Source organism: Petromyzon marinus, chromosome 33 (genome assembly GCF_048934315.1).
Source record: "Petromyzon marinus isolate PM22_M1 ecotype Great Lakes invasive population chromosome 33, UKy_Petmar_22M1.pri1.0, whole genome shotgun sequence".
Classification (NCBI taxonomy): Eukaryota; Metazoa; Chordata; class Hyperoartia; order Petromyzontiformes; family Petromyzontidae; genus Petromyzon; species Petromyzon marinus.
In genome coordinates, this window is record NC_133699.1 from 7728446 (window position 1) to 7742115 (window position 13670).

The window sequence follows — 13670 nt, forward strand, 5'->3', positions numbered from 1 at the left end:
AATTTGTGAAGTCCACCTGTTTCCTTATAGAGGCGTAGATGTGGTAACCACACTCTACGCTCTTGCGCAAAGTGGGGGGGTGTGGGGATTAATGAGGTAACGTACACTCTGCATGTGGATTATGCGAGCCCTTTGATCTTGTCCTTCCTGTCCATTATGTGTATTAAAATAGCTCTACCAACGGTAATCACTATTGAAGTATGGTGGCCTGTATAGGCGTGGATTTAAACAATTTATTATTTGATGATTCACAGTAAATATAACAACAGGTCACGGTGATATGTAGTCATGTTTTTTTTTCATCTCTGTGATGGGGTGATTGTAAAATATTTTTTACGGTATTATGTTTGATTGTTAGTGTTGGCTCTTTCCAGGCTGCTATTGTGGGCAGCAGAGGGCAGTACAGCAATATCAACTGTACTTTTCTCTGCACTCATCTATGCAACGCCACCTTGACTAGCGTGGTGAAGTATGGTCAATAACCTCACGGCCCGCAGTGTGGAGAGACCCTCATCCAGCAGTGGATTGACACGTGACTTTAAATACAGTACTACCTTATATATTCGTAATGACCATTGTCTAAAACTATAAACTCGACAGGACAAGCAGGACCATGCGTCTCTTGTAAAACATAAAAAATGTAAAGGCTTAGTAGCAAGGACTGTGCATTTTCCTGTTACTGTTAACATTTAACATTTGTGGTTTTGCAGAGAGAAAATGAAGTTTAAAGAGAGGGAAGAAGCCTGGTACAAGATAGAAATTCTCGCCAAATCGAATCCTCAGGTATAATTTGTTGCAAGAGTTAAAGTGTTTATTTATTTATGCATTGAGTTTCATTTGGCTTTTACTAGGCCTGATTACCAAAGGAAACCTCATGGAGTCTCATGACTTGTTTTCAGGAGGGTCTAACCAACTTTTCCCCACTAGGAAGTGAAGATTGCTACGTATAATCCCAGTGAGAAATCTTTTGGTAAATGTAATAATTTGACCCCTTTGAATGCCGGCTCACATTCTTGCGAATAATGTCAAGGATTCTTTTTACGTCCACTCTGAAGTCGATGGCACTTATTTTTATGGTTGATGCACACCGCAGTAATAACGAGGGCGGCCGACGGATTCTAACCGTGAACCTCTGTAACGAGTGGCGAATGTGCTTCCCGCTGGGTCATGTGTTACGATTTCCTGGTTTTATGATTCTGTCTCTGCGAAGCATTGTTGCTATCTTGTTCAATCATCCACAGCCACGATCTATCCACTGCTGAATTAAGGCCTTTCCAAGCCATGGCTATATCTCATGGTCTTGCAAAGCAGCAAACCATGGTATAACTGTAGACACCATCAAAGAAGCGGGCAAGATATTGGAGCAAAATTATAAAACCTATGTATATGTTAGATTTTAAATTGAAAACTAATTAATATCATTTACCATTGTGCTTTGCCTTTGTAGACTGAAAGAAGTACTTGACGCAATGAAAATTGACAGTCATTTAAGTTCTCGAATCAAGGCCTACATTAAATATAACAAATGTTTGGAAATAAAAACAACGTACAAAATATTAACAACCTACACTGATATTTTCATGAAGGAAGTAACAAAATTCATAGTGGAAGGTGAGTCAAACAAGGCTATTCACAAGTCCACTCACACATTTTCTGAAAATTGGATTTGATAAATTGTAGATAAATTAGCCATCTAAGATTCCCTAATGACATCGTCATTATAACAACCAAAAGTAAAGTAATACAGGAAATTATTGAAGAAATACCAAACAAGGCTGCAAAGTGGGGCGAAAGATAAATGAGCAAAACAAAAGCCATGAAAAAAGTTCACTGAACAAGAGGAAATAATCATTGAATCAAAGTCGCTGTTTAAACTGGATCAATCTTTTATTTAAACTGGAGAAATATTAGAGGGAGACATCTGGGAAATCTAAGTGTGTATCCAGGGCAATTATTGAAGGTGAAAAGGGATCAAAATTATGAACTAGAGATGAGTGTCTACAAAACAATTATAATCTGTGCATATTGCCTGGCATAACACTTGGATCACAAAGAACATGGAATTGAATGTGCAAAATCCATACACTTTTCTGTGAGATTGGTTTGTGTATGATGACAGTGAAACTGCTTTTTATTCTCAAAGCTGGAATTTAGCCAAATTAAGTGTTACATTAAATGTTATTTGGGTGCATTCAATGGGTGACTGAGCTGAGACCATCAACTCATTCCACTCCAAAACCCAGTTTAAATCTGGGTGGTTGCTTGGATTCAAATCCAGGATTTTGGCAGTTCTGGTTCCATGCTCTCACTTCTCAGCCACCTCGCTCCCCTGAATTTAAATGTGTTATTGTTGGGTGTTTTTTCTGCAGTACACATTAATTTAAGTGGTGTTAACCTGCATGAACGTTTCATAACAATGAAAAAGGTGAAGTACAGGTGGCGTAAACTAGACTTTCATATTGTATATGCCTGGCACAGTAAAGGCATAATCATCCTCTTGCACTGATATTACAGCCAACCCGAGCCCTTTTAAAGCCAAGCTATGAGTGTATTTGCTTTTGAACCAATGAACAAATTCCGAAAAATACGCCTTTACATTGCCCAACTCCCATGTCCGTAGGTGCCGAATGGTGTTTCTACGGCGTGGGCGAGCGAGTTAATAATTAATTATGCACTTTGGGCAAGCACGAGGGCAGGTGCGGTGGGGGGGGTCCTGCCGAACACAGATGTCAACCTTAGCCCGTTGTGATCCGGCGCAGGACCTGAACGGTGCGGTTGTGTCCATGGAGACTGGTACCCCATCCTCAGAAGACATCATGCTGCTCAAGAAAAGCATGGAGACCGAGGCGGTGCAGGTGCAGGTGTGCAGCGTTCTGGCAAAAAGCCCCCTTATGGGCGCACTGTCCGGCACAGTCGATCCTAAAGGGCCATGCATGACCAGCCCGCTTCCGCACGCTTTGTAGTCGCGTTTTGTGCTTCCGCAAGCAGTGCAGTGGTTAATGCGTCATTTTTGTACATCTGTGCCTTTGACTCGGGCAGAGAAATGAAAGCCAGCCCCCTCCCCCCTACCTCCCATGTTTATAAACGTTTAATTTAAGAAATGCTTGTATGTGTGTATAAAATGTGAACCGAGTTGTATGCCCAATAAAATATTTTATTTTGCGAAATAACGTTTATGCCCAGTAGTCCTCTGATCCATTTCGCTCGTTGGCATATGACATCCTGATTAAAAGTTAACAGGATTCCCCTTTAATGACCGTATCTCCCTGCACTCACGTTGTGTGTGCTGGCGATGTGCAGAACTCGAAAGGCGAAGGGAAGAAGGTGCTTCTGCGGAGCAAGTCTGAGCTTCCCCAGGAAATGTCAACCATGCGGGCATTGGAGGTGCACAGGCGTGCCGAGGAATACCTGTCCACCTCACACGAGGCCATGTGATCTGCTCCCTTTCTCCCACTCCCAACGCCTCTGGCTGCCAGCACTCCTCTTCCTCGCAGCCCTGAGGGGCCAAATTCTGACCAGCGATCGTTGGGGTTTCGTCTCCACGCTCAATGAAGAACTCACCGAAAGTGTCATTTTATTTCCCCCCACTCCCCACCACCTACCACCCCACCCACACTCGCCTGCCCGCGGCCGGCTGCCCTGGAGAAAGGTGGTCACCCAGCGGTCCTAAGGGAGGTAACAGCACTTCGGTGTTCCAAATGGGGGACTTTTGCGATGACATCTTTCTCCACACTGGAAGGCGTCATCTTGTTTATACCCTAACAGATTGCACTCGAATTTTGAAAACTGAAGCTCTTGTGGACGCATGCCGAGGGGACCCAGGCGGTGCTAGAGGGAACGACAAAGAAGGGCCTACAAGAAAGACTTTTAAAAGCCCCCCCCACCCACGATCCTTGTAAGTGGCAGTGACACACTTTTGCCGAAAGAGGATAACGTCATCCGGCAAGCCCAAATTTAACACGACGGCATTGTAATGCGGTCATGCTGCTCCACAGCTGTATGAATTGCTTTTACTGTGAACTCCCCTCACTTTGCTGGTGGAGTTTTCCCCATATGTACAGTTTGTAGGTGATAATTTCTTTGCTCCCCCCCCACCCCATTTCAACCCCACCATCCCTCCCCCCACCACCCACCTTGAAAGCCGAGCCCTTGCAAGCTTCAATAATTCACCACTCGCAAAGTTTAACCCTGGCGTTGTGTAGCTACCACTGGCTTTTCGACCGCGTCTCGGTCATGAATCCTTTAATCAAAACCCTTTTAATTAATTAAAAAATTAACCCGTTGAAGTCTGGCTCCATTTTCAGTATTAATTATTGAAAAGCAGTACATGCGTGCGAAGGAAACTTATTTTTATCTTGACAGTAATAAAGGTTCCGTGCCGACCTAAACGGTTATTGCAAGGCAAGCGAGTTTGTTCAGGTGAGTGGTGACGTACATTTGCAAGAGGAGTTAGAGCGTGGCGACTCATTCGTGCCCTAATTTCAGTTGCAGAATCTTTGTGTGTAAATGTTATGTTTTTAATTTCTCGTTTTACACTTAGTTAACTTGCATTCTCTTGTTTACTGCGGCTGTAGGGTGAAATCACTTGTTAATATCCTATTTTCCTTACTACTATTTACCTTAACCCAACAGTAAACTTTTTTGTAGCTTTGATTTTGTGCATGGGGGCGTGGGGGGCTGGAGTATTTCTAATCAGGGTCCTTTGGCAGCACAAACTCAAGTATGTACAGTCAGTCGTTTTCATACGCGAAGCTCTGTGACAGGAATACAGTGTCCACGATGCCTGAATACACAATTTACGGTGCTCAAACAAAAAAAGTGCATCGTTGCTGTGCACAGGTGTTCCGTTTTACATGGCAGGCTCGCCTGTCCACAGTCCACGCTTTGTCCAGATGATGTGGCCCACGTATCTTGAGGCGACAATGGATCGTGTGCCAACACGCCTGCCCTCCACCCACCAGTGTCAATCATCATTTGGTGCCAAGGAAATGGTCTCTCTGCTATGGAGAGCAGTGTCCATAACCAGTGTTGATTGCTCAGATTTGTGTCTCGGCTTCAGTGCTTAAGGACCTTTGCATGCCTCCGATGTCCAGCATACTTCGTGACACGTGCTTGCCAGTCAGCAGGTGTCGGTGGTTGTCGAATAGTATCTGACTAAGTAAACAAAAAAAATTATGCTGCAACATTGTGGGAAAACCCACAACTGCTCTACACATCAACTGGAGTCCCCGCAGTAGTGCGAATCCGTTTTTTGCCCAGAAATGTTGGAAATGTGGCCACCGTTATAATTCGTGGCAGAATAGCAGCATGAACAACTGCTTGCCACTTTCACCCTTGTTATGGCTCATCGACATACGCACAGCATAACGGACACGTTGCTTGACTGCCATGAAGCGGGTCAAGTGATATGAGCCGAGAGCCATCTTGACCAACTGGGGTCTCGATTGAGGAGGAAGTAGCACGACAAAGGCTTGAAATACAAGCAGGGCTTCATTTCTAGCTTATTTAAGATCGCTGGTACACCGAATTGGTATGCGACTTTCCAGCCATAGAGATCTACCGGATGTGATGTGGTGGTTAGACAAATATTTAGTGGGTCGCTGACCAGAGGACATCCGGCTGAAATTAAGGCCTGTTTTAATGCCACTGGAATCGACGATCATTGCCTGCAAAAGACGTGGGTTTTGTATTAAGAGGCCAGCCATCCATTGAGTGAATGAATCTGATGGCCACAGCACAGTTCGCAGACTGATCCTATGGTGAGAGTTGGTCATCGATGTCTGGAGTCCCATTTTACAAGTTGGCCTGATGTGCACGCTCGGGACTTAACTTTCTTTTGTTCCGACCATAAAACACCACCGCCACCAATAGAGTTTGTGATAAAAGGCAAGCGTTTATTAGGTCCTCGAAGATTCCTCTCGCGCTCGCCTAGCAACTTCAAAGTGCACCGGCGGATCCCTTTGCAGCATCGTGTTTGCCGCAGCGCGCTAGTTCGTCCTCTTGCTGCAGTTACCGCGAATCATCCGTGATGTGCCACGCAAATAAACGCTCTTGAAATAGTTATGCAAAGTGTTTATTCCTTTTAACAGAGTAACGAAAAGTAGGTTGGTTTGTTTTTCTTTCTGCTTCGTTGTACCTTGATTGAGTAATGTGTGTAAAGTGTCTAATGGGGTGGAGGATAATTCATCGTGCATACACAACTTCATTCGCTCGCTTGTCTGCTTCCACACATTTGCTTGGCTGTGATATACGTATAAACAGTATATATTTTTTTGCACATGCTATCGCGATGTTGTGTTGTAATATACCGCTCACTTTACAAGGTCGCACATTTCTGGTGGCAGTCATTCGGGCTTGTGTATTCCATGTTATAAACTAACCAAGGATAAGAGTGGCCACTCATGTGTGAAATTGTCGTCAGCGCTGCCGTACTTAAACCAGATGCTGCAGATGCCGTTCGCGAAAATAAAAAAAAATACTGGTTTGAAACTTCATTCGATTGCAGGCCCCAAATCTGCAGTCCATCGTTGTACTGTACATATATTGTACCCTGGTGTGCTTTTAATTGAGCACATTAACGTACATGACATTATAAGACGCTTTCCGATTTTGTACAGAATGTCATTACATTTACAGAATAAACTTACATAAAAAAACTCGCGTATTATTGTATACCTACTATGGCCGTCTGCTCATGTGGCATTTATAAGGTCTACCTTGCAGTAATGTAATTAAATATCTACCATGTATATTAATGCCACCTGTGACAATCACCCGGAATGTACCCGATCTCGGAAGCCAAGCAGACTTGAGCTGGATAGTGATAAATAGGTGGTCATACCAGCTTGTTAAAGGTTTTGGGGCTACATGCAGCATATCCACTGTTCTACTGCACTTTTATGATCCCCACGTTTGGTCCCTGCCTTCAACCCACACTGATCGGAATGGTGAAGTATGGTCAGATAATCATACCGGTGTGCAGAAGCCCTCGTAATAATCGATTATTGAATGCAACCGGTGAGGGTGCCGATGATTGCCTAGAGCAGTGTTCTACATTGCAAGTCCCGCGGGCCACTGGTGGCCCCTGATGGCCTTTAGTGTGGCCCCTAACGGGCAGCCCCCGACAATACAAATTTTAAAAATGTTCATCGTGCTGTCAAATCACAATAATTTTAAATACGTGGCGACCATCACACTGATGTGTTATTGGCGAAAGTAGCCCCCCCCCCCCCACCTCTGTAAATTGGAGAAAAACACTGGCCTAGAGCATGAAGATTGGGTCTGGGACGTGACCTCCTTCCTCCACCAGCTCGTGTTCCACGGCCACCTCGATCTGCACGCACACCCACTCGGTCCACGGATCATCCACGGGCGCTCCCTTCGGGAAGGTCATTCCACTTTGTAACTGCAGTAATAATATTTGAATTACCAATGGTCGAGATCAATTAAGGAGTTACAGCCAAAGAAGAGGAACATGCCAAAAGAGAACTTCCATTGCGCAGATGGAGAGATTACATCGGCTCGTGCGCACGTGGCTCTATGCGTTGTTACATTGAACATCGCTCGCGGTCCTGTAACGGCTTGGGGAGGCCTTAATCAAGTCGTAAATTGATCATGACTGCTGATGCTCCTGCGTGGATAGCATTCATCCAAAAAGGTAGATAGGTTGATGGACTCAAGTGTGTGTTTTTATTTGTATGGTCGAGAGACGCAAGATGTGTTTTTATCAGTAAGGTTCGCCTCCAATGGGCCGTGGCTCTAGACCATATTTGTGTCACATAGACCATGAGAAAAGCCACCCAAGCCAGGTAAAACAGGCTACTCAAAAAGCTCCGTGTACATGATTCAAATCTTGATTTAAAGCTTTCGTGACTGCAGTAATTCATATTCTTAGTTTTTTCGGTAAAGTCACGTTGAAGAGAAACAACAAAATAATAAAATATATAAACAATAAAAAATTCTCACGACGTTTCGACCATAACTCAAACGGTCATCTTCAGGTGTGTTGGTTTGCATAAATTTATTTTAGAAGAATTCTCTCATCAAGACTCTGTATCATAGAGCCCAATGCATATCCGACCAGGAACACATAAGCAGTGAACTCAAGCACGTACACCAAGCTCTTAGGGCTAATGGTTACTCTGACTATACAATCCGCAAAGCTATCACTCAAACCATGAAGAAGAACCCTCTTGAGGAGCCTTTCAAAACCATCACTTTACCCTACATTGCTGGGATCACAAAAAAGATCTCCAAAATCTTGAATAAACACAAGATCCAGGTCCGTTTCAACACATTACATAAAATCCGTGATCTGGTTCCGTCTGTAAAAGATGTGATTCCGGACATACAATACCCTGGTGTCTACAAACTAAGTTGCCTCTGTGGTAGTAGTTACATTGGAGAAACCAAACGCCATGTCTCGGACCGCATTCGTGAACACAAAGCAGACCTTAAACACGGTAGGACCAACACCTCGGTCGTAGCAGATCATTGTTCTAATTCAGTAGGCTCACATGCCATTGACTTTTCCAAGACAGAGGTTCTTTGTAAGCCATCTGGCTTCCATGAGAGATTCGTTCATGAGGCTATCCACATATACAAGCACAGAGACAATTTCAACCGAGAAGATGGATTCTATCTTAGCAATCATTGGAAAGATTTGATAAACCATTTCAGTTCTTAATTGATTGTTCACGCTTACAGTGGCTTTCAGACAGCATACATTATATATATAAAAAAAATTCGTCTCCCCCCTCCTCTTTCCAAAATATAGATGGACTAGTCCTGGGTAAACTGCCAAATCGCTGCGCGTGGCGCTAACGTTTTTTTTATAAATAAATAAACGCGCCGTTTAAAAATAAATTTATGCAAACCAACACACCTGAAGATGACCGTTTGAGTTATGGTCGAAACGTCGAGATAATTTTTTATTGTTATATATATTTTATTATTTTGTTGTTTCTCTTCAACGTGACTTTACCGAAAAAACTAAGAATATGATTCAAATCCTTTTTCTGCACACTGCCCTCTCCTGGTAGCTCACCTGAAGTGACACAACTTGGACTTTAAAAACGTAAAAATACACCACATTTAATGGCCACGTGACGAATAATGCTAATTACGCAGGAAAGTCACATTCAGTCTCGAGATTACCTGTCAGGAGGGTTCTGGTGCGTTGGGACGTTTTGCAAATCGCTTGAAGTTTGGCTTCACGTGAAAGGAATACTGGGAGAAAACAACGCGTAACACGAGGATAACGTGTGGGTTTTTTTCTGTATCTGCACAGGCATCTCCTTGCATCCTCGGGAGTCGAGCCGATTTAGGACTGGAAAAATCGGCGTGATCCACCAACCCCTTTCCTTAAAAAAAAATCAAAAAGTATGATCGCGCGTGTGTGTGTGCCATGATGATAATCGGCGGTGATTCCGCGTCCGCTCCACGTTGCAGAGGATTTACGTTTCGATTCCTGCTGACGCCCCGATAATTATACACCTCTGGAGTATCAACTACAATAGATTAGAATGCATTTTTAATACGCAGTCTGCTTCGCAGTCCGCATCCAAGATCCCCGTGGCGTCATTCGCAAGCATGAAGCCATTGTGCGTGCCGACGTTTTTCTCCAAATTTGTGACGTAAAAAAAGTACCCGCGATTGGAATCATGGCAATCATCACCCCGACAGACCGCAAAAACGTGGTAGGACTGGCCTGAAAAAAATTGATTATTGGGTAAACAAGCGTTATGGAAAAACATAATTTCGAGGATGAGTATGATGAACTGTTAGGGATGACCTATTGATGGCGAGGTTCAATCGTCAATGCAGCTGATGAAGAATACGAGTCCAATCCCATCAGATCAGGGAGCTAAGCAGGGTTCAATCTGGATAGGGCTTGTATGGGCGACCACTACTACGCACAAACAGGTGCTATAGGCTGCTGCGGGGCTACGTAAACAATCGTTCTGTACTTCAATGCATCCACGTATATGCTGCCCACCTTTTACTGGTAGGAACGAAGTTGTAAACTGAGTGTACCAGCCTGCAATAGATTAATGCGTCCGTCCGTCCGTTCCCTTTCATAAGAAGTGAAATCTCGTGCTGTTGGGTGTCACAATACTTCAACGAAGTCAAATCTCGTGCTGTTGGGTGTCAAATCAGCAAAAGACAGCGCAGAGACTTGATATGTCTTATTGCACCCAACATTTGGAAGTCACATTATCTCATTTGCGAACTTCGCTTTTGGGGCTGTGGCAAATTCACTGACGCCTTTCTCAGTCCCGAATTCCACAGTGCAAGCCCTTCCCACATTCATCCTGCCAGCAGCTTGCGGAACACCCGTCATCCGCGCTTACAGGGCGAAATATTCCTACAATAGTCCGTGAGAGCTTGAAGAGACCCGAGCTGTCATCTATTAAATGTGACGGGTTCATTATTTTGTATTGTGTGCACAAATGCAGATATTATTATCAAACAAAATAATATCAAACCCAAATGTTAAGGGGTATTAATTTCAAGGGCAAATTTGAGCCTCTTCATGCCATTGTATCTTAAAATTTATTTCAATTAAAATGTATTTCAATTTAAAAAAATTACGTCTATAGCAAACGCAATTCAATTGATGTCAAAAGTAAGCGCAATTCAATTCAGTGCATTTTAGTGAATAAAATAGGATAAAATGGACGACTCCTTTGTTCATTTCATTCCAAAAGGCATACGAAGTACATACTACCAGAAATAGCTCACGATTTGGCTATTCTATTCTTATTGACTCAAATTTTGTTTATTTTCCTGGTGACAAATAAATCTACATGGAACCGAGCCAAATATTCTTCGAGTAAATAGACAGCTTTGGTACATTTTCAGCTAATAACATTGAATAAAATGGACGCCCCCTTGAACATTTAGTGAATAAAATTGGATAAAATGGACGACCACTTTGTGCATTTTATTGCAAAAGGCAGAGGAAATATCCCGTGTTGTATATTTTACAAATGGATTTTTTCTGTATACTTAGTTCCTTTCACAACAATGTGCTCACACTTGTGGATTCGGCACTATGAGTTTTTCTCGGTACAAGACATGAACACCATGAGCAACAACGACTTCGAAGACACCGACGGATTTTTGGATGCCACCGTTGAAAAGCTGCTTGCTGAAACAGAGGCCGCATTTGTTGCTGGAACCCTTTACAAAATCGGAGACAAAATCGCAGGTGCCATCGACCCAAAGCCAATCCCAGCAGGCGCCGCAACTGCGCCAACGCCATCCAACATGCAACCACCACCTCAATCGTAGTTTAGTGATCCAAGATAGTATTTCATAGTGGAATAATGAACTATCAAAGACTCTCGAAGCCTTGTCTCTCAGTTTTGTCATGACATATTCAACACAAATTTACAGGTATAAGACCATAAGCCGGTCATGTTTCGATTTCGAGCAGAAATGCTAATAATCCGGAGTCTAAAGCCCCATACTACCGTATACCGGGAAACAAATCCTCATTTTTTTAAAATGCAATTGTTATCATTTTTCGGCCCAGCCCTTAACAATTTTATGATACATTGCTCCAAAATGAGCAGATTTCAGTCAATAAAGATTTCACCATTCCATTCCTCTACAGAGGTTAATTTGTCCGAAGAACCCTCAACGATTTTGAGGGCAAAAAAGTGGGAAGACGCTCTCAATTTGCACAATTTTAAGTAACAATGTCATAAAATTGCGCAAAATTCCAATATTCCTACCAGCCCACCCTGCAAGGACCTGTTACCCCGCACTGACCAGTGCGGTGAAGTATGGTCAAACAACCCCCACGCCCCGCGCGGCGCCGAGAGGCGCTCATCCAGTCGTGTGTGGCGTGTCTATCAAAAAATTCGATTCATTTTCTCACCGCTCCCGGCGATTTCTTGCTCCACCTCCTCGCAAAGCCTCGGGGTCTCTGCGGAGGAGAGCTCCAATAAACTGCTGCTCTCCCACCGGTTCCTCGCAGCCTGCCTGCCCGACCGACTCGGCGGCGCGAGCTCTTGGGTCACGGGCCCGCGGGCACGGCCTTTGAAATCCCCACGAGAGGCCCCTCTCCCGTGCCCGAGATCCGCCTTCGTCTCCTCCATCCCCGTTGGTCGTGTTGCGCTGCTGCGCGACGCGATAGTGGAGCCGTGCCCAGAGGTGCACTCGGCCTCGGGTGCTTTGGAGAAGGATCGAGCTGGCGCGTCGGCGGGTGGCGAGTTGCGCGTTTCGACGGAAGAGACGCTGAAGTCGTCGTTGAAAAAAAATGTCAGGGTCGTTGTTGACGTTGTCGCACTCGCCGGAATGAAGGCTATTGTCGCTGAGCTCGTCATCACCAACACCACCATCATCGTCGTCACGAACTTCACCACTGCGATTTCTTTCAAACTCTGCAACATTCATGATTTTGTCGGCAAAATCAATGTCCTCACCACCACCGTCAGCATCATGACCACGAACATTGACACCATCTTCTTCATCACCACCGCCCACTTCTGCCATCATCATCACCGTCACCATCGCATATTCCTTGGAACTTGACCGGCTGCACGACACGTCTCCCGAATCCGTCTTCTTCCAAAGGGGCCCCCTTGGCTCGTTCCCCCGGCGGAGGAAACTGCAGCGAGCCGCCAAGAGCCAAACTGACACCTCCCTCCACCACGGGAGCCCCTTTCAAGGCGCCCCACTCTGTTGCGTGCCCGTACACTCGAGTCGCAAAGCTGTGGTCCGCCGTCAAATCCCCTTGCTCCAGGCTCTCAACCACGGGCGACAGAGGCTTTGGAGAGTCCACCCAGAATCGAACCGCCCTGGGAAACGCGCCGTAGCGAGAGTTCTCCAAACACCGGGTCATGGCGTTGTTGTTGTTGTTGCTCGCGGAAAGTAATTTAAAAGTTCGTGAATTAAATCACAAAAAAGACAGGCCTCTTTCGCACGGACTTAAGTCAATGCTTGTGAATCCAAAATGTAATGTAATACGCATGAACGGTCGTGATTAAGCTATACTCCTGAAGTATGGGGCATATAATAGTCTGTGCTAATAACAAGTTTTGTTTTTTATCTTGTTTTTGAATCCCGAAACATTTTTGATCGGAGATTGAATTGGGTTAGCTACATTTCACCAGGGTCAACCTGAAGCGCTGCATTAATTTAAACCCCGTGCTGAATACTTGAAAAAAATACATTGTGCCACTGAAGCCGACGTGAAGCAGGCTAAGCCCTCATATATGTAGATTTGATTAACATTCGCGATTGTACCGTCTCAGATTCTCAAACCCCACCCATTGATCTTCTCCAGTCAAAATTGTACTTAATTTTTAACAGAGCACTTTAATTCACATTGATTCCACTGCACATGAATCAAGTGTTGTGACTCGTATCTGCAACAACTGGACAAAAATCGAGGCAGGTGAGCTCATTAAACCTCAATGAGTAATTAAATACGTTATTGAAGATTAGAAAATACTCTAATTAGAGCAACGTTGACAAGCACTGATGCCCAACACACACCTGTTATCCCAGAGCTTGAGCAGGTGTGTTGCCAATCAGACAGCGTTAGTTGCTTAGCATGTCACAAGTGCGGAACAATTTGAATTGGGAGTAAATTAATAAAAGTGGAATTTTGGGAAACCTGTAATGTAAGGCAAGGTGTCCTCCATGCCAGGATGGAA

The 13670-nt window shown here is 44.4% G+C and overlaps 1 protein-coding gene across 1 annotated transcript; it reads left to right on the plus strand.

Moving 5' to 3' along the window:
- Positions 1–210: 210 nt before the first annotated feature.
- On the plus strand, positions 211–6061 carry LOC142929734 (serine/threonine-protein phosphatase 2A 56 kDa regulatory subunit delta isoform-like). The gene is made up of 3 exons (XM_076071490.1): positions 211–783; positions 2760–2861; positions 3301–6061. The coding sequence occupies exons 1-3, from the start codon at positions 718–720 to the stop codon at positions 3433–3435; spliced, it is 303 nt and encodes a 100-aa protein (XP_075927605.1). The 5' UTR covers positions 211–717; the 3' UTR covers positions 3436–6061.
- The last annotated feature ends 7609 nt before the right edge of the window (positions 6062–13670 follow it).

Bases quoted from the DNA above. Each gene is read 5' to 3' on its own strand.
- LOC142929734 (XM_076071490.1), top strand. From the start codon at position 718: ATGAAGTTTAAAGAGAGGGAAGAAGCCTGGTACAAGATAGAAATTCTC. The intron at 784-2,759 runs GTATAATTTGTT...GATCCGGCGCAG, and splicing joins TCGCCAAATCGAATCCTCAG to GACCTGAACGGTGCGGTTGT. The intron at 2,862-3,300 runs GTGTGCAGCGTT...GGCGATGTGCAG, and splicing joins CCGAGGCGGTGCAGGTGCAG to AACTCGAAAGGCGAAGGGAA.